The sequence below is a fragment of the Oncorhynchus mykiss genome, chromosome 32 (genome assembly GCF_013265735.2).
Source record: "Oncorhynchus mykiss isolate Arlee chromosome 32, USDA_OmykA_1.1, whole genome shotgun sequence".
NCBI classification, from domain to species: Eukaryota; Metazoa; Chordata; class Actinopteri; order Salmoniformes; family Salmonidae; genus Oncorhynchus; species Oncorhynchus mykiss.
Window position 1 is genome coordinate 26,827,620 of NC_050572.1, and position 19,522 is coordinate 26,847,141.

General features: G+C 45.2%; 1 protein-coding gene across 5 annotated transcripts in view; it reads left to right on the plus strand.

Annotated features, from left to right (window-relative positions):
• Positions 1-416: 416 nt before the first annotated feature.
• The window catches only part of LOC110489414 (trafficking protein particle complex subunit 9), a 288,194-nt gene continuing 269,088 nt past the window's right edge, over positions 417-19,522 (plus strand). For 2 of the 5 annotated variants that reach the window (XR_005041280.1, XM_036970672.1), the window contains exons 1-11: positions 417-502; positions 1,352-1,494; positions 1,893-2,003; positions 2,388-2,743; positions 2,983-3,128; positions 3,443-3,580; positions 4,499-4,525; positions 6,047-6,168; positions 7,466-7,591; positions 9,566-9,782; positions 14,036-14,179. Coding sequence is in view for 4 of the 5 variants with exons in the window: in XM_036970672.1 (XP_036826567.1) it covers positions 1,366-1,494; positions 1,893-2,003; positions 2,388-2,743; positions 2,983-3,128; positions 3,443-3,580; positions 4,499-4,525; positions 6,047-6,168; positions 7,466-7,591; positions 9,566-9,782; positions 14,036-14,179 (1,516 nt within the window). In the remaining variant the exon portion in view is untranslated. The remainder of the gene's footprint in view (positions 503-1,351; positions 1,495-1,892; positions 2,004-2,387; positions 2,744-2,982; positions 3,129-3,442; positions 3,581-4,498; positions 4,526-6,046; positions 6,169-7,465; positions 7,592-9,565; positions 9,783-14,035; positions 14,180-19,522) is intronic. The other 3 variants (XM_036970673.1, XM_036970674.1, XM_036970675.1) reach the window with 3 other exon arrangements.

Genomic DNA, 19,522 nt, shown 5'->3' on the forward strand with positions numbered 1-19,522 from the left:
AGTGATGCTAGTGAAGACATGGTAGTGGATGAACCACAGTCTGTAGTAAATGTTTTCTACCAGTCAAAATATACCCTGTGTGTTGAAAAGGTGGATTTTGTGGCGTTCATTGCCACAGTTATAAATTGTACAGCACAAGTCTCAAAGTCTAAGAAATGTGACATTATTGTGGCTGTGGAAGAAAAGTTTGTGAAGACTTGCAAGTGGTACTGGCTCCGGAAGACCCACCTTCCCAGGTTCCCCTTGAGCCTGTGTAGGGATCAGATCTGTTTTTATTTTTTAACAGAAACGTTGTTAGATTTAGTTTATTATTATTTGTTGGTTTTGTAGTATTTTGGTAGTTTGTTCAGTTTTTGGGGAATCCTGTTTCTATCCCGGACAGTAGGTGGCAGGATGCACATTAAATTGTGCGATCGCCAATATACCATATAAGAAGAAGCTAGAGAAGAAGAGTTCATTCAGGAAGCTCTGTTAAAAAAATTATAGTTCAATATATATCAAGGTAACATCAATGAAACGCATACATTGTGAATTCTTGGCATGTTTTGGTAAAGAATTATGCTGTTTGTGGCTGAAGAGTCAGCTAGCTTAGCAACCAGGCGTCATACAAATGTTTGCTTGCTTTCTGGAGACTGTCAGTGTTGCTAGCAAGCTAACTAACTTGGTAAGGCAGCCATTCTGTAAACATTGATGGCTGAAATAATTCCATTTCTGAATATATTTGAAATTGAATGTATTTGACTGTAACAAAGGTATATTAGCCATGATGATAGCTACAGTAGCTAGGTTGGTTATAGCTGATAGCACAGTGTTCTGTCTTTGTTGCTAGCTAGGTAGATCCTTTATACTCCAGACTGACACTCGCGCATGGTGGGTGGTGTTGTTGTGAATGGGCAACACGTCACGCTCGCGATGTATGTAGTTTGCAATTCATTCCAACGGCTGTCTTGTCAATACTTGTAAATAATACCTAAAATAACTCACACGATGACATGTTTGGTCACCATACTGAGAGTTGAGAAATTGTGTGGGTTTTGCTTGCTTTTGCTCCAACCAAGCAGTAACACACCTGATTATTGTCAGAATGCTTTAGAATCAACTGGCAGGGATTTCAAACCTTGGCTGTGGAATGTGTGAATGAAATGTCGTTAGATGTTGAGGCATTAATAAAATCATATTGTAGCCCGACCGGGACTTGAACCCCGGTCCAGTGACTGTCAGGCCAACAGCGTAAACCCCAACGCCAAGAGGTCCGAACCACTTGATGAGGTCGCTAGGTGTTGGGTTAAGGTCTCTAAATTACCCCCTTCCTTTGGTTCTCTCCCTCTTCCTTTCCCCCTGCTCCTCATAGCCCATGAGAAGGAGATGAGTATCCCAGATTACATGCAGTGTGCTGAGGACCATCAGACGGTCTTGGTGGTGGTCCAACCAGTGGGCATCGTCCCTGAGGACGAGTTCTTCAGGATCTACAAACGCATTACCTCTGTGGCCCAGGTAAGCATTCACTATGTGTGCTAGCTATGGGGGCGTCCCAAATGGCACCCTATTGCAGGGGCCACACTGGTCAAAAGTAGTGCACTAAGTGCTTCTACATGCTGCTTCTACATCACTTGGGGGTTTGGTTTGGGGTTTTAGGCTGGCTTTCTGTATAAGCACTTAGTGACATCTGCTGATGTAAAAAGGGCTTTATGAATACATTTGATTGATATAGGGAATAGGGTGGCATTTGTGACACAGTCTCGGCCTATGTCTTATTATTTATTGAAATATGTAACCCCTGTCCACTTTAGTTATTTGTTTTTTAATGTCATTTTTTTTACCATTGGATCCTGATTGTCAAATGATCCCTATTTTGTTCTGTTTTGCCTTTTCATGGTGTTGGGGAAAAAAAGGTGTCCATCCGGGACTCCCAGAGGAACCTCTATATCCGTTACCGTCACCACTACCTCCCTGAGAACAACGAGTGGGGAGACTTCCAGACACACCGCAAGGTTTGTTGCTTTGTGGGTATTATTCTTCCTGTTTGTTGCTTTTCGTAATGTTTATTTGGGTTTCAGAAATGCACTTTGTTTTTTTGTGTCGTTTACAGCAGCCTTTCGCAAACCTCTCCTTGGGCCCACAGCCGTTTCATCTATTTGAAGTATTCCAGAGTTAGCATACCTGATTCAACTTGTCTATTAATCGTCAAGCCCTTGACTACTTGAATTAGGTGTGCTAGTTTAGGGCTACAACAAAACTGTGAAACGTCTGGGAGTTCCCAAGGAGAGGTTAGAGAAGCACTGCTGTGCGGTATGTGTCTTTTTTTTGTCCTGTGCATGACATTTCCCCTCAAGAATAATAGTATTATCTGTCTATCTATCTATCTCTATTCATCTCTATCTATCTAGGTGGTGGGCCTCATCTCCGTGACGACCTGTGGTTCGGCTAAAGAGTGGCCCCAAACGTCGGACCGTTTCCATTGCCAGAAGGATGTGTTCGGAGCCACGCTGTACGACTCACGGCTCCTGGTGTTCGGGCTGCAGGGGGAGATTGCAGAGCAGCAGAGGACGGATGTGGCTTTCTACCCTAGCTATGATGACTGTCCCGATGTGGAGAAGAGGGTGGAGGACTTTGTGGAGTCCATCTTCATTGTGCTGGAGTCCAAGAGGCTGGATAGAGCCACAGACAAGTCTGGGGATAAGATACCACTGCTTTGTGTTCCCTTTGAGAAGAAAGACTTTGTGGGGCTGGACACTGATAGCAGGTGAGTTGTCTTTTCTTCTGCACTCTATTTGGGTTTTATAGCTCTGGTATCATCCACATGTTTTGCTGCCTATATAGTTTTTCAGCTGGTCAATGAATTTGGAATTAACAAAGTTGTGAAAATGATGTAAGAAGTAAACCCTACTTGGATACTTGTTTGCTGTAATGTGTACAAAGTTGTATTGTAAATGGATACCTCTACGACATCTGACTGATGTTTCTTTCCCTCCTCCTCCTTAGGCACTATAAGAAGTGTTGCCAGGGCCGTATGAGGAAGCACGTTGGGGACCTGTGTTTGCAGGCAGGCATGTTGCAGGATGCCCTGGTTCACTATCACATGGCAGTGGAGCTGCTCCGCTCCGTCAATGACTTCCTGTGGCTCGGGGGTAAGACTGGGGAGGAAGACATGGCTCCTGCTCTACTCTCAAATCCAATAAAGCAGGGATGGATACCCTGCAGGTTTTTGCGCCGACCCTACTATAACACACCTGATTCTACTAATCAGCGGCTCACCACGACCTTGAAGGCAATCAGGGGTGCTACAACAGGGTAGTAGCAAAATCCTGCCAAGCCCAGTAGCTCTGCAGGAGGATGGATCATCACCCTTGCCATACTGTACATACAGAATGCCCTTTAGTCAACTTCTAATGGAGGGTATTCTGTTTTATTGACACATCTCCCTTTTGTCTTGGTTCTCCAGCTGCGTTAGAGGGCTTGTGTTCAGCCTCTGTTATCTTCCACTACCCTGGAGGAACAGCAGGGAAGGCTTCTGGACGTGAACCCAGCCTGGCACGTGGCCAGGGCCAAGCAGCCGACACAGGGAAGAGACACCGGCCAGGTAAATAGCACTCCTCTCTCTCGCTTGCTCTCCCTGTGTGTGAGGTTGGGGGTGGTCTTCTCGGTAGGGATATGTGTGATGGGCTCGAGGTATTCAAGCAGTGAAAGGGAAAAATGTTTTTTTTTTTTCACTTCTTGTTTGGCCAAGCCAAGTTGGCCATATGGGTAAGAAGGGGACAGACCCGGTGTTATTATTGAAAGGGAGGGTCTCTGCGCGTCTCAGGGTTGAATTTGATCAAATTAACAGTGTGGTGGTATGGGGCCCCCAGGGGAGCTGTCTGGAGAGGAGGGGTTGGAGGTACGGTTGTAATGTGGATTGTATTTTACTATGTGGAGGTTGTGGTGTTTATGGGGAGGGAGGTGTTTTTAGTGTAATATCTCATTAAAGAAAACTTGTGTTGTGGGACAGTGGAAGATGTCCGGAAGTTTCTGAATGAGCTGTGATTATAGGATGGTTGGAAGGAAGCGATCTCCCTGGCTGTCTGACGTGTGGCCCATGCAATTGCAGCTAGTATGGCTAGTACTATGACAACACAAGCTTTGCTATGCTTTTCTCAGCCCAGCTGCTTCTGTTGTTCTGTGCCCTGGACAACATTACCTGAGATATCCGGTGGCCCCCACAACCTAACCCATTTGTTCTGAACAGTATTTCATATCATATTTCCATTCACCCATGTCTTTACTTCATATTATTAACAAGTCAATTACTTTAACCCCTAAATAACCACACATATTTTGCTTTAGTTTATTACTGAAGTAATTAGAAATAGAACACTATACGGCGGGGACCGATGGGGAAAGTCACAAGGAACCGTCTAAGAAGCGTCACGTTTGGGGACTAACTTTGCTTTCAGTAACTTACTGCACTGTGTGAACCTGCGTTCTCTCTCCGTGTGTCTGTCTCTGTGTGTTACCGTAGGGGCGCAGGAGGTACTCATAGACCCAGGTATGGTATGACACTAACAGGGCCGCCCTGCATAGCGTACTCCTAGCTAGACATCTCACCTACCTGTGTTTGCCTGCTGTGGCTCTTTTCCCTCTTACTTGTTAGTTTTATGCTTTTTGTGACCATAACCTTGGTCCCGGATCTGTTTGTGCTGTCTTACCAACTAAGGCCAAACAACATAAACAGTTCTGGGACCAGGCTATCAACCCATTGCACTACATTTGATTCCAACGTTTTATTGTTTCCATCACTGGTAAATCAAAACTGATATCCCCCCCCCCCCCCCCCCCCCCCCCCCCCCTCTTAAGGCAGGAGTTGTATTCCTGTTGTTCTTGTCAGTGTTAATGTTGTTGGGTGTTTGTGCTTCATTGACCTCTTCTAATCAATGAAGAGTAACCATTTAAAATCATAATCAACAACGTTATATTCAGCACTATAACCTCCGATTTAGATTTTAAAGTAATTCAGACATCCACCAGAGGGTGGCGATGTTGGTATTGTAGTACTGCTGATTGGGGCGTCCAAGCTATTTGTCTGTTCTTCCTGTAGCCTCAAGTTACAATGTAGAACTGTTCAGTGTGAGGCATTTTGGCCAACCTATCAGTAGGATATGCTGCAGAAATGTAGCTCTTATATCTTACCTTTTTAGAGACTGGGGTTGGTTTTACTAAACCATTCAATCCAAGGGGTCTGTATAAAGTGTGTAGTTCTGGGTCTAGATGTAACATGTTGCACATTTTTCAAACACCTTAAAAAAATAAAAAAAGCGAATATATTCCATTTAGCAGATACTTTTATCCAATGCGACTAACAGTGTGTGCCCAAATTGTTTACGTATGGGTGGTCCCGGGAATCGAACCCATTATCCTGGCGCTATAAGCACCATGCTTTACTAACTGAGCTAAAGAGGACCACCTAGCAATGTTTTTATTCAAACCAACTTACTGTACGGTGAGTGTATACATTTCTAGTATGTGTGTGTGTGATCTCAGAGTAGTCTTATGATCCACATATAACGCTGTGTCATAGTGACATCGCCGCGACACCGTTGCTATGGACCCAGCTAGCGCCGTTTCTAGGCAAAGTTTTCTCAATACAAAATTTGTATTCAAATCACATAGGTGTATGAGAGCTACTACTCCTATTTCAATTGAAACGCTACAAACTACTGAGCACATGATGACACGTTGATCACGTAACAGTGCGCAGTGACCCGCGAAGGCCTTTTATTTATAGATAGATTGTTTTGTATTTCCATATAAAAGTGAATGCCGTGCATGGCAGTTATTGAGCGCTGTCTTGATATCTCGGTGTTTGAAACGCCTGTCGACGCTGCGTTAAATGTGTGTGCTCAGGTAAGCTGTACTCAGTTTCTGAGTATGTCATTGTTGATTGTTGTGACTTTGGCCATATTGCATGGATGTGAAGAGCCAAGTGGTGGATGGGTCTGATAACATTGACAATATTCCCAGTCATTAATGTCATTTTTCCCTTCTCCTCTCTCTCTCTCTCCTCCCTCAGGTGCACTCACAGCCAATGGGATCAGTGCAGACACCAGCAGTGAAATCGGTCGGGCCAAGAACTGCCTGGGTCCTGAAGACATCATAGAGAAATACAAGGAGTCCATCTCCTACTATGGAAAGGTATTGGAAAAGATAAGAAATAGTTTTTCCCACACACACTGATGAATGCTCCTATCTACTTTGTTCCATCTCCTGCTATGGCAAGGCAATGGACAAGAAGATTTCAAAAGCACTGTACTTACATCTAGCTATTTTTCATCTGCAGGGTACAAAGAAGATCAATCCTAGGAAATAAACAGACACACACACTGATGAATGCTCCTGCAGACTTCATTACATGCATTATGTTTCAACAAGAAGGTTCAGTGTTTGCGCCTTGCAGACCGATGCTGTTTGCAGACAGTATTTCATTATCCACTATCCAGTTTGCAGTTCTCAACATATCCATCAGGGGGCAGTAGCTCACTAAGTATCAGTGATGGTTGGGCAGTCTGCTGCAGCAGAGGGTGGCTGTGTGCACACTGTAAACAAACTACTACATGCTGACGACAGGAGAATATGTCTGAGTGCACTGAAGTCAACATTAGAAAGCTTAGCTAGCATGATGTCACTGTCTGTTACAATTAGCCAAATGGAAGTGTGGGGCCATCTCAAATGCCATATTACCTCAACAATTGAAATCCCCCCCCCCAAAAAATGTAGAGCATCATTGCCATCAAGACTAGACATTAGTTAATTGCATTGTTAGTCTATTAGTAACTATACTTACTGTTATAACACATGCATGAACAAAAACTAACAAACAAACCTAAAAGATTGGGATAAAACACTGATGCGTAACATCCATAACATCCCAGTAGACCTTCTGAAACTCTGCAGTGTGTTATTGCCACTATTATAATTGGATTTTTGCTCTGACCTCGCTTGGCCCTTTTACCTGTAACTAGTTCACTCCAAATGAAATTACGTTATATCTCGACACGACGGGACCATTCAGATATTAATTGAATTTTAATAAGGAGACAATGGGGATAGGGGTGGCTGGCTGGTTGTGTGAGAGAGTAGTGTATGGAGTCTAAGCAGCACTATTGTACATCGAGTCCAGTTTCTACTTCAATATAACTACTAGGTGGGAACCCGGAACTCCCCTGGAAGAGTCATGTGGCGTAAAGTAACAATGAACGACAGAGGTTCCGTATCACCCCATGGACTGTGATCCGTAATCTCACGCCTCTGTTACAGATGTCTGTAGTTGAAAGAGACCGATGACGCAATACATCTGTTCAGAATATTACGCAGGGTGGGAGAAATCAGAAAAGTACTCATTGATTAGTTAGGTTTTCCTTATGCTGATCCTGGGCTGTGTCTGTTCTTAACATCTCCCTCCCCCTCTTCCTCTCCTTCATCCCTCCCCCAGTATAAGAATGCAGGTGTGATAGAGCTGGAGGCGTGTGTGAAGGCAGTCAGGGTGCTAGCCATTCAGAAGAGGGTCATGGAGGCCTCAGAGTTCCTCCAGAATGCTGTCTACATCAACCTGGGACAGGTAAGACCTCACCTGACATGTAAATGTACCTCTCTGGGGGGGAGAACCATCATACTGGTCGCAAACACACTGTAAGGGACCAGAGTTTTACCTATTCAAGTCCCATGTTTACATCTCATATTCAGGAATAACTCTGGGCCCCAGTTGTCGTCTAACCAGGGTCCAGAGTTTTACCTAGATCATATAGTCAGGAAAAACTCCTTGCCCTATGGGAAACCAAAGGGACTGCCTGCCAACACCCAGGTCCCATAGAGGCTGTTAACCCCCAGGTCCCATAGAGGCTGTTAACCCCCAGGTCCCATAGAGGCTGTTAACCCCCAGGTCCCATAGAGGCTGTTAACCCCCAGGTCCCATAGAGGCTGTTAACCCCCAGGTCCCATAGAGGCTGTCAACCCCCAGGTCCCATAGAGGCTGTCAACCCCCAGGTTCTGTACTCAGGCACCTGTCACTGCTGCTTGCCTGGGTGAGGATCACCTGCCAACACACAGTCCCATAACTTGACACAAAGGAAAGCTCCTCTGACAGGTGCCTAAGGCCATCCTGCGAGGGACTCTATTCAGGCAGTCACACAGTGTGCTCTGCTCTGTAGGCCTGTCTCTCTTGGAGGGAAATCTTAGTTGTGTTTTGGACGATTCTGCCAGTGTGCCACCACCTCCTTTTCATTGTGCAGTGACTGATCATTCTCATAACCTTTCCACAGATTTGATTTATAAATCAAATTGAACTTTTCCAGAGATTTGTTTGGAAATAAGTTGTATAACTTTGTGTTATCGTCAAGGATTTATAATAATATATGAGATTTATTAGCAGATGCTTCTGCTTGGGCCTCCTGAGTGGCACAGCGGTCTAAGGCACTGCATCGCAGTGCTAGAGGCGTCACAACAGACCTGGGTTCAATCCCAGGCTGTATCACCATCCAATTGCCCCAGGATCGTCCCGGTTAGGGGAGGGTTTGGCCGGGGGGGGGAGGCTTGACTTGGCTCATTGTGCTCTAGCGACTCCTTGTGGCAGGCCAGGCGCCTGCAGGCTGTTGTCAGTTAAACTGTGTTTACTCTGACACACTGGATTTCATTAAGAAGCGCAGTTTGGTGGGTCATGTTTTGTGGGACGCATCACCCGACCTTCGCCTCTGAGCCCGTTGGGGAGTTGCAGCGATGAGACAAGATTGAAATTGGGCAGAAAAAAGGGGTAAAAAAATAACTGCTAAATGTAATAAAATATTATTATTATTATAAATCCTTGACAGTAAAACAAGTGATGCAGCTTATTTCCAAATGAATCTCTGTAAAAGTTCAATTTGACTCATAAAACAAATCTGGGACAACCTGTACATAATCTGGGACAACCTGTCTGACATTTTAGGTACGGGTGGTCTCGATTTAAATGCAGTGTTTCCATGTGTGTGGTTTAAAAGTTTTTCAATGTAATAAAATCAGTCCATCACCAACCAATTAACCAACCATCCAATTAACCAACCAACCAATCAACCATCCAATTAACCAAAAACCAACCCATTAACCAACCAATCAATCAACCAACCAATTAACCAACCAACCAACCAATTAACCAATCAATTAATCAACCAACCAATCAATCAACCAACCAATTAACCAACCAACCAACCAATTAACCAATCAATTAATCAACCAACCAACCAATTAACCAACCAATCAACCAACCAACCAATTAACCAATCATTCAACCATTAAGCAATTAACCAATCAATCAACCAACCAATTAACCAAACAACCAACCAATTAACCAAACAACCAACCAATTAATGAACCAACCAAACAAACAATTAACCAAACAACCAATCAATTAACCAAGCAATTAACCAAGCAATTAACTAATTAACAAACCAATTAACCAAGCAATCAACAAATTAACAAACCAATTAACCAACCAATTAACATCTTAACAAACCAATTAACCAACAACCAACCAACCAAATAATGATCTCTGTTTTCTCAGCTGTCTGAGGAAGAGAAGATCCAACGTTACAGCATTCTCTCTGAGCTCTACCACCTGATTGGTTTCCACCGTAAGTCAGCCTTCTTCAAGCGGGTAGCAGCCATGCAGTGTGTGGCCCCCACCATCCCAGAGCCTGGCTGGAGGGCCTGCTACAAGCTGCTGCTGGAGACCCTGCCTGGATACAGCCTCTGCCTCGACCCCAAAGACTTCAGCAAAGGTACCCAACTGGATATGCCTTAACTCTGTGTCAAAACTGTCCCATACACTGTTGAGTGATCCCTACAACTTTATATTATCAATAAAAACACACACACAAGCACAGATATCTGTTTCAGTAAGGTCAATACTTAGCAAGAGATTGAATAACATTGCCTTGCTCTGAGCATTATTTAAAGGATCTTCTCTTCAAGAGCTCTTCTCAGGGGTAATACGTATTCTGGGCACCACTTTGAGCAAAAAGACACACAATTGATTTGAGACCTGCGCTGACCCAGACCTCTGCTCCACACACACACACACACACACACACAAAACTTTCTCAGGGTCCTTAGGATAAGCTGCTGTGCACTGCAGGCTCTTGACCCTCACCTTGCTCAACCCACTCCACCACGAGGGACTGTAGCATAAAAGAAACACTGACAGAGAAAACATTCAGAGTCCTCTATCTCTACTGTGATCCTCTTTCAAGCACCCACTTGAGAAGAGTTTCTGTCAGGCAGAGAGAGACGTTGTTGTTGACCTCCACTTCACTGCTGTGGAAAACAATTGTGAGAGGTAGTCAAACAATTATGCTGTAGTGTAGTTGGGAGTGAAGTGTGTGTCTGTCTGACTATGGATATATTCCTCCCTAACTTTGTTTACAAGACAAAGCAGAAAAAGAAAGAAGTAAATGTTCCTCATAAGGCAGCAGGACTTCCTACTACGACCAGGCCTCTGAGCCTGAGGAGAGGTATCAGTGGGGAGTTTATTGAGCTGGGAGGAGAAGAGAGCTGGGAGCTGGCCAGGCCCTTGGTGCAGGAGGCTAATATCAGAGAGGAAATGGGGCTCAATAGTGTATTCCAACACGGCCTGGTACAGGGCTGGCCGGCAGAGAAATGAACAAGCAAATTGGTTTTTAATTGGCTAGGGAGCCCTCTCAGTACTCTCTTCTTTATCAGGTTGAGGAGACTTTCTCTTTTTCTCTCTCTCATTTTGTTTGGAGTTAACACTGTTTCAAAGACCACAGACTCACAAAAAGGCATTTAGCTGCCATGCTTTTAATCCCTGCTGCACTGTTCATGTTTAAATGACAGAAGTATCAGACATCACCTTACAGGGAACTGTTAATTCTCTTACCAGAATGTACAGTGCCTTTTGATGCAGGCAGTGTGTGACAGGGTGGTGCGTGTTTGTGTGACAGGGTGAGGATTGTGCGGCAGAGTGTCATTCTCATGGTGATGCTAATTGGATTCCATTGCCTTGCAAATACCACAGAAGAAGACATTTAGCTGTAGGAGAAGGAGGGAGGGGGAGAGAGAAAAGGAGGGAGAGAGAAAAGGAGGGAGGGGGAGAGAGAAAAGGAGGGAGGGAGGGGAGGGGAGGGGGAGAGAGGGAGATGGGGGAGAGGGAGGGGGAGGGGATGAGGGAGGGCAGGCGGGGGAGAGAAAGAGGGAGGGGGAGAGAGATGGAGAGAAAGAGAGGGAGGGGGAGCGAGAGGAGAAAGAGGGATGGAGGGAAGGGAGAAAGAGAGGGGGAGAAAGAGAGGGAGGGGGAAAGAGGGAGGGAGGGGGAGAGGCGAGGGAGGCAAGAGGGGGAGAGGAGGGGATGGGGGAGAGGGAGAGGGGATGGGGGACAGGGAGGGCGTGCGGGGGAGAGAAAGAGGGAGGGGAGAGAGATGGAAAGAAAGAGAGGGAGGGGGAGCGAGAGGAGAAAGAGGGATGGAGGGAAGGGAGAAAGAGAGGGGGAGGGAAGGGAGAAAGAGAGGGAGGGAGGGGAGAAAGAGAGGGAGGGAGGGGAGAAAGAGGGGGGGAGAGGCGAGGGAGGCAAGAGGAGGAGGGGATGGGGGAGAGGGAGGGCGGGCGGGGGAGAGAAAGAGAGAGGGAGGGGGAGAGAGATGGAGAGAAAGAGAGGGAGGGGGAGCGAGAGGAGAGAGCGGAGGAGGGGAGAAAGGGAGGGAGGGAGGGAGGGGAGAGGGAGGGAGGGGAGAAAGAGAGGGAGGGGGAGAGAGGGAGGGAGGGGAGAAAAGGGAGGCAAGAGAGGGAGGGAGGGATGGGAAGGAGAGGGAGGGAAGGAGGCAAGAGAGGGAGGGAGGGAGAAAGAGGGAGGGAGGGAGGGAGGGAGGGAGGGGAGAAAGAGAGGGAGGGGGAGAGAGGGAGGGAGGGGAGAAGAGGGAGGCAAGAGAGGGAGGGAGGGATGGGGAGGGAGGGAGAAAGAGAGAGAGGGAGGGAGGGATGGGAAGAAGGAGAGGGAGGAAAGGAGGCAAGAGAGGGAGGGAGGGAGGGATGGGAAGAAGGAGAGGGAGGGAAGTAGGCAAGAGAGGGAGGGAGGGAGAAAGAGAGAGAGAGAGGGAGGGAGAAAGAGAGGGAGGGGAGAAAGAGGGGGGGGGAGGATGGGAGGGAGGGCGGGCGGGGGGGAGAGAAAGAGAGAGAGGGAGGGGGAGAGAGATGGAGAGAAAGAGAGGGAGGGGGAGCGAGAGGAGAAAGAGGGATGGAGAAAGAGAGGGGGAAGGGAGAAAGAGCGGGGGAGGGGAGAAAGAGAGGGAGGGTGTGGAGAGGGAGGGAGGGGAGAAAGAGAGGGAGGGGGAGAGAGAGGGAGGGAGGGGAGGGAGGCAGGAGGGGAGAAAAGGGAGGCGAGGGAGGCAAGAGAGGGAGGGATGGGAAGAAGGAGAGGGAGGGAAGGAGGCAAGAGAGGGAGGGAGGGATGGTAAGAAGGAGAGGGAGGGAAGGAGGCAAGAGAGGGAGGGAGGGAGGGATGGGAAGAAGGAGAGGGAGGGAAGTAGGCAAGAGAGGGAGGGAGGGAGGGAGAAAGAGAGAGAGAGAGAGAGGGAGGGAGAAAGAGATGGAGGGGAGAAAGAGGGGGGGAGAGGCGAGGGAGGCAAGAGGGGGAGAGGAGGGGATGGGGGAGAGGGAGGGCGGGCGGGGGAGAGAAAGAGAGAGAGGGAGGGGGAGAGAGATGGAGAGAAAGAGAGGGAGGGGGAGCGAGAGGAGAAAGAGGGATGGAGAAAGAGAGGGGGAAGGGAGAAAGAGCGGGGGAGGGGAGAAAGAGAGGGAGGGAGGGGAGAGGGAGGGAGGGGAGAAAGAGAGGAGAGGGAGGGAGGGATGGGAAGAGGGAGGGAGGGATGGGAAGAAGGAGAGGGAGGGAAGTAGGCAAGAGAGGGAGGGAGGGAGAAAGAGAGAGAGAGAGGGAGAGGGAGGGAGAAAGAGAGGGAGGGAGTGATGGAGAGGGAGGGAGAAAGAGAGGGAGGGAGTGATGGAGAGCAAGAATAAGAGGTTTTGGCACACCTTTATTTAGCAATTAAGGAGTGAATACAAAGCTTCCAGCGTTCATGGTCTTTTGATACAGAAAGAGAGGGGTGTGAGAGTGACAGTGAACGAGAGGAAGAACGAGAGAGGGCCACTGTGTGTCCTATCCTCTCCTCTGTGTTGGTGCCCTTCAGATAAGCAGCGGTAGCTTCACATGATGTTACAGACAGGTTGATGCTGCTATATTTAGGCTGCTTAGTGGGCGCTGCAGCTTCACTGAGGAGGAGGAAATGGCTTAGAAAAGATTTGCATTAATATAATTTTTGCAGATGACAGAAGTCGGTAGCAATGAATAACATCTGGTTATTTATTTAATAATAATATAATCCCCCAGTACAGAGAACACTGATAACGGACACGCATCTTGGTCAAGATTTTATGACCTCCGCAGACTGTATAGCTCAGGGAACAATTGATTCTTATTAACCTCTGAGTAGGCTGGCCTTATTTCCCCTTCTCTCTCTCTCCTCCTCCTCTTGCTTTTTTTCCCCTTCTCTCCCTCCCCACTCCCCCAGTGCACCATCCCTGACAGCCTTGAGTATAGCCTGGGGAATGGGGGGGGGTTGTGGAGAATGTAATGTTACGTAACGCTGAGACCCATCCATGCTCCCCAGAACACCAGTGAAAAGCTAGCAGGTTATTAAGATGTCTGCTGATGTGTTTTCTGCTGCAGAACACTAATTACCTGAAGTCAACGCCACACTGCACTGCACAGCTCCCAATCTCACGCCGCTCTGGTGTGAGAATGTTTGGAGGATCCCACTCACTCTCAAATCCGAAATGCCGTTGTGCCCTCGAGCAAGGCATGTAATCCCTAAAACCAGCTGCAGAGGTCCGGTAGTGTGGCTGCCCTCTGATCCAGCCTCTGTTTGTGTCGCACAGAGGGGCCTGGGTGGTTAATGCAGAAGACACGTTTTAGTTGGAAATGAATTTACACGGGACAGTAAAATAATCTTCTCCTCTCCTCCAGGTTCCCACCGTGGCTGGGCGGCAGTACAGGTGCGTCTGCTCCATGAGCTGGTGTACGCATCACGTCGTATGGGAAACCCCGGCCTGTCTGTCCGCCACCTCTCCTTTCTGCTCCAGACCATGCTGGACTTGCTCTCAGACCAAGGTCAGCCTACACACACACACGCACGCACGCACGCACGCACACACACACACACACACACACACGGCTACCGAAACCCAGACGGTCACATTCTCCATTGTCTTTGAGTGTACTCTTTCATCAATGTCAACTCGCATCCCTTTAAGTGTCAACAGATGCATGGGAAAAAACTTCTACATGTACGGAATAAAAAGAGTTACTAGCCTGACGAGCTCTAGTTTAGGAATTAGTGTTGCACGGTATACCAGTACCACAGTCATATCACAGAACCAAAACGTCATGATACTTATGATACCAACATTTCAGAATACTGTAGTACCGTTTCATATGATACTACCAATATTTCAGAATACTGTAGTACTGTTTCATATGATACTACCAACATTTCAGAATACTGTAGTACCGTTTCATATGATACTACCAATAGTTCAGAATACTGTAGTACCGTTTCATATGATACTACCAATATTTCAGAATACTGTAGTACCGTTTCATATGATACTACCAATATTTCAGAATACTGTAGTACCGTTTCATATGATACTACCAATATTTCAGAATACTGTAGTACCGTTTCATATGATACTACCAATATTTCAGAATACTGTAGTACCGTTTCATATGATACTACCAACATTTCAGAATACTGTAGTACTGTTTCATATAATACTACCAACATGTCCGGCCCTAACGATCTAAAGAACCCGCGGGTACCTGTTATAAATGCTTATAAACTCAGTTATTTATAAGTTCAGTACATTTTTTTAAGCAACAGCAACTAGTCTCTTGTATGCACCAGTCCAATAATGTCCCTCCCAGCCCTCACCTGCTTCTCCACTACCAGCCCTGATCAGTCTTCTGTTACATTTGATATATTGGAGCAGAGCGAGCAAAGTTGATATGTTGTATATAATTTCATCCCTGGTATAACCAAGAGCACAGGCCAGTCTAAGTATAGGCTTTGCAGGTACGCTGTCATGCAGCAGTACCAGAGAGGGAAGAACAGCTTTGCGACAGGCATGCTTGTCTCGAGCTCAAATAGTACAAAAAAACAAGACTTCTATAACCTGAGTTAACTTCTTTCTTCCTGCGTGCTTTTCATATCATTTCACAAACCATGTCGCGGGCCGCTTTTAATCTCATCCCGGCCCGCTAATTATTGGTTTGATAACAAACAACGTTGTTCAGTCATGTTACCTAGCTAGCTAACAACCTGGTACCTTGACAGTAGGTCCAGGCCAATTTGATTAGCAAAGGAAGAAAGGTAAAGGGTCTGCTACTCATGAGGTGTGCTTCAAAGGTAGGCTTCATAAATATAGGCTTCATAAAGGTAGGCTTCATATAGATATGCTTCATAAAGGTAGGCTTCATATAGATATGCTTCATAAATATAGGCTTCATAAAGGTAGGCTTCATATAGATATGCTTCATAAAGGTAGGCTTCATATAGATATGCTTCATATAGATATGCTTCATATAGATATGCTTCATAAAGGTAGGCTTCATATAGATATGCTTCATAAAGGTAGGCTTCATATAGATATGCTTCATATAGATATGCTTCATAAAGGTAGGCTTCATATAGATATGCTTCATATAGATATGCTTCATAAAGGTAGGCTTCATATAGATATGCTTCATATAGATATGCTTCATAAAGGTATGCTTCATATAGATATGCTTCATAAAGGTAGGCTTCATATAGATATGCTTCATAAAGGTAGACTTCATAAAGGTAGGCTTCATAAATATAGGCTTCATAAAGGTAGGCTTCATATAGGTAGACTTCATAAATATAGGCTTCATAAATATAGGCTTCATAAAGGTAGGCTTCATATAGGTAGACTTCATAAAGGTAGGCTTCATAAAGGTAGACTTCATATAGGTAGACTTCATATAGGTAGACTTCATAAATATAGGCTTCATAAAGGTAGACTTCATAAAGGTAGACTTCATAAATATAGGCTTCATAAAGGTAGGCTTCATATAGGTAGACTTCATAAATATAGGCTTCATAAATATAGGCTTCATAAAGGTAGGCTTCATAAAGGTAGACTTCATATAGGTAGACTTCATATAGGTAGGCTTCATAAAGGTAGACTTCATAAAGGTAGACTTCATAAATATAGGCTTCATAAAGGTAGGCTTCATATAGGTAGACTTCATAAATATAGGCTTCATAAATATAGGCTTCATAAAGGTAGGCTTCATATAGGTAGACTTCATAAATATAGGCTTCATAAAGGTAGGCTTCATATAGGTAGGCTTCATATAGGTAGGCTTCATAAAGGTAGGCTTCATATAGATATGCTTCATATAGATATGCTTCATAAAGGTAGGCTTCATATAGATATGCTTCATATAGATATGCTTCATAAAGGTAGGCTTCATATAGATATGCTTCATAAAGGTAGACTTCATAAAGGTAGGCTTCATAAATATAGGCTTCATAAAGGTAGGCTTCATATAGGTAGACTTCATATAGGTAGACTTCATAAAGGTAGGCTTCATAAATATAGGCTTCATAAAGGTAGGCTTCATATAGGTAGACTTCATAAATATAGGCTTCATAAAGGTAGGCTTCATATAGGTAGACTTCATAAAGGTAGGCTTCATAAAGGGAGGCTTCATATAGATATGCTTCATATAGATATGCTTCATAAAGGTAGGCTTCATATAGATATGCTTCATATAGATATGCTTCATATAGATATGCTTCATAAAGGTAGGCTTCATATAGATATGCTTCATATAGATATGCTTCATATAGATATGCTTCATATAGATATGCTTCATAAAGGTAGGCTTCATATAGATATGCTTCATAAATATATGCTTCATAAATATATGCTTCATAAAGGTAGGCTTCATATAGATATGCTTCATATAGATTTGCTTCATATAGATATGCTTCATATAGATGATAGGCTTCATATAGATAGGCTTCATATAGGTAGACTTCATATAGGTAGACTTCATACAGGTAGGCTTCATATAGATATGCTTCATATAGATATGCTTCTTATAGATAGACTTCATACAGGTAGACTTCATACAGGTAGACTTCATACAGGTAGACTTCATACAGGTAGACTTCATAAAGGTAGACTTCATACAGGTAGACTTCATACAGGTAGACTTCATACAGGTAGACTTCATACAGGTAGGCTTCATACAGGTAGGCTTCATACAGGTAGGCTTCATACAGGTAGGCTTCATAAAGGTAGGCTTCATATAGGTAGGCTTCATACAGGTAGGCTTCATACAGGTAGACTTCATACAGGTAGACTTCATAAAGGTAGACTTCATACAGGTAGACTTCATAAAGGTAGACTTCATAAAGGTAGACTTCATACAAGTAGACTTCATAAAGGTAGACTTCATACAGGTAGACTTCATACAGGTAGACTTCATACAGGTAGACTTCATAAAGGTAGACTTCATACAGGTAGACTTCATACAGGTAGACTTCATACAGGTAGACTTCATACAGGTAGACTTCATACAGGTAGACTTCATAAAGGTAGACTTCATAAAGGTAGACTTCATACAGGTAGACTTCATACAGGTAGACTTCATACAGGTAGACTTCATACAGGTAGACTTCATACAGGTAGACTTCATACAGGTAGGCTTCATACAGGTAGGCTTCATACAGGTAGGCTTCATACAGGTAGGCTTCATACATGTAGACTTCATACAGGTAGACTTCATATAGGTAGACTTCATAAAGACCTAACTATATCAAAAATCTCTTTCTTTCTGGCGCTCTCTTACATTCTGTTTGTTGCCTAACGTTTCTAAAGTTGGGAGCAGTGTGTGTTTGGGAGGGAGAGTGGTGTGTGTCTATGAAAGAGAGGGAGACAGAGTGTGTGTGTGTGTGTATTAACTGAAGAGTAGAAGGTTTCATGCCGTGGTTTCCCCTTGATGCAGCAGTGACATGCAGATCATTATGCGTGTCCACTCCTTCCTCTCATTCCTCCAGCCCAATCACAGGTAGGCCATTGCAAATATGAGCAAATGAGCCATTCTATGCAGTATTCTATTATACAGTGTGAAGTTTAAATTCAATATGTGTTGTGCTGAGAATTTCAGTGAATGTGTGAATATCAGCGACCAGGTTTTTTTGTTTAGCACGTGTGCATAACGTTTAGAGAACGGGAACAAGCGTTCAGCATGCTAGGCCACTGAATTTCCCCTGTGGTATAACGATACTACTCAGTAATGTGATACTTGGCCCGGGATCGTATAGTCAGTAAAATGTTGGTATCGTGACAAGACTACTTGGAATAACAGATATTACATGGTCATAGTCAAACGTTTTTGTCAGTATTAGTTTAAAACCCTTAATGCATTTTCCCTTGATTTCATACTATCTAAAATCACCCCCTGGCTGCAGCCATCCGTCAATGTCCTTTGGGAAAGCCAGCATTGTGCCTGCGGGTGTAATGGTGTGTGATGCTCAACCAAGCCAGTCATCTCATATAGTGGCTGGGCGAAAGTGAGCTTTGACCAGAAATCCTCTGGACTTGGGTACTCATCTGAGAGAGAGGACAGGGTTGGAGTTGATGCCTAACTGACCTCACTATCGAGGCCAATGTAATGCTTTTGGGAAAGTGGGAGGGAGGAGAAGGAGAGAGACGGTGAGGAAGGAGAGAGGAGAAATGTAGAGTGAATACAGAGAAAGGGAGGGAGACCGAGAGAGAGCGAGCAGAGCGCCAACAGTATGAAATATTCACCACTGGCAGCAGCAGCAGTAGCAGCGAGGGACTGTTGCTACGCTGAGAGAGGCCATGCTCCCATCTACCCAGCACCATGCTCACCGTGTAACCCTGCTGGAATAACAACAGCTCAACTACAGCTCAGTGTCTGTCATACACCCACCGTGTGTGTGTGTGTGTGTTGGCGTCCTACACACTTAAACGTGCAATTACAGCCTGCGATGCCTCGAGACAGAAAGGCAAGGAGTATGATGCTTTTCTAGCTATGCCATTTTGTGTGAGAGGCTGGGCATAAAGTCCCCAAACATATTTCATTGTTATATTAAAGCTATGATCTCACTTGAGTTGAAACCTTGTTCCCCAGACTCCTAACTCCAAGCTTGAGTAACTGTTTTAGCAGCTTAAAACGGCTCTAGTTCTCAGTGACTTTCTGAATGGTGTCTTTGGCAGAGACACTCTGTGAAATGCGCCTCGCACAAATCTGTCCCCTCTGAACTGAGGTTGCACGCCTTCTTTCCTCGCCCGCCTGTCTCTCTCTATCCCATCCTCTCTCTCCCTCTGTCCCCCCTCTCCCTTTTTCTCCCTTCTCCCTCACCCCCCTGCTGTTTGTCTGCAGTGTGGTGAT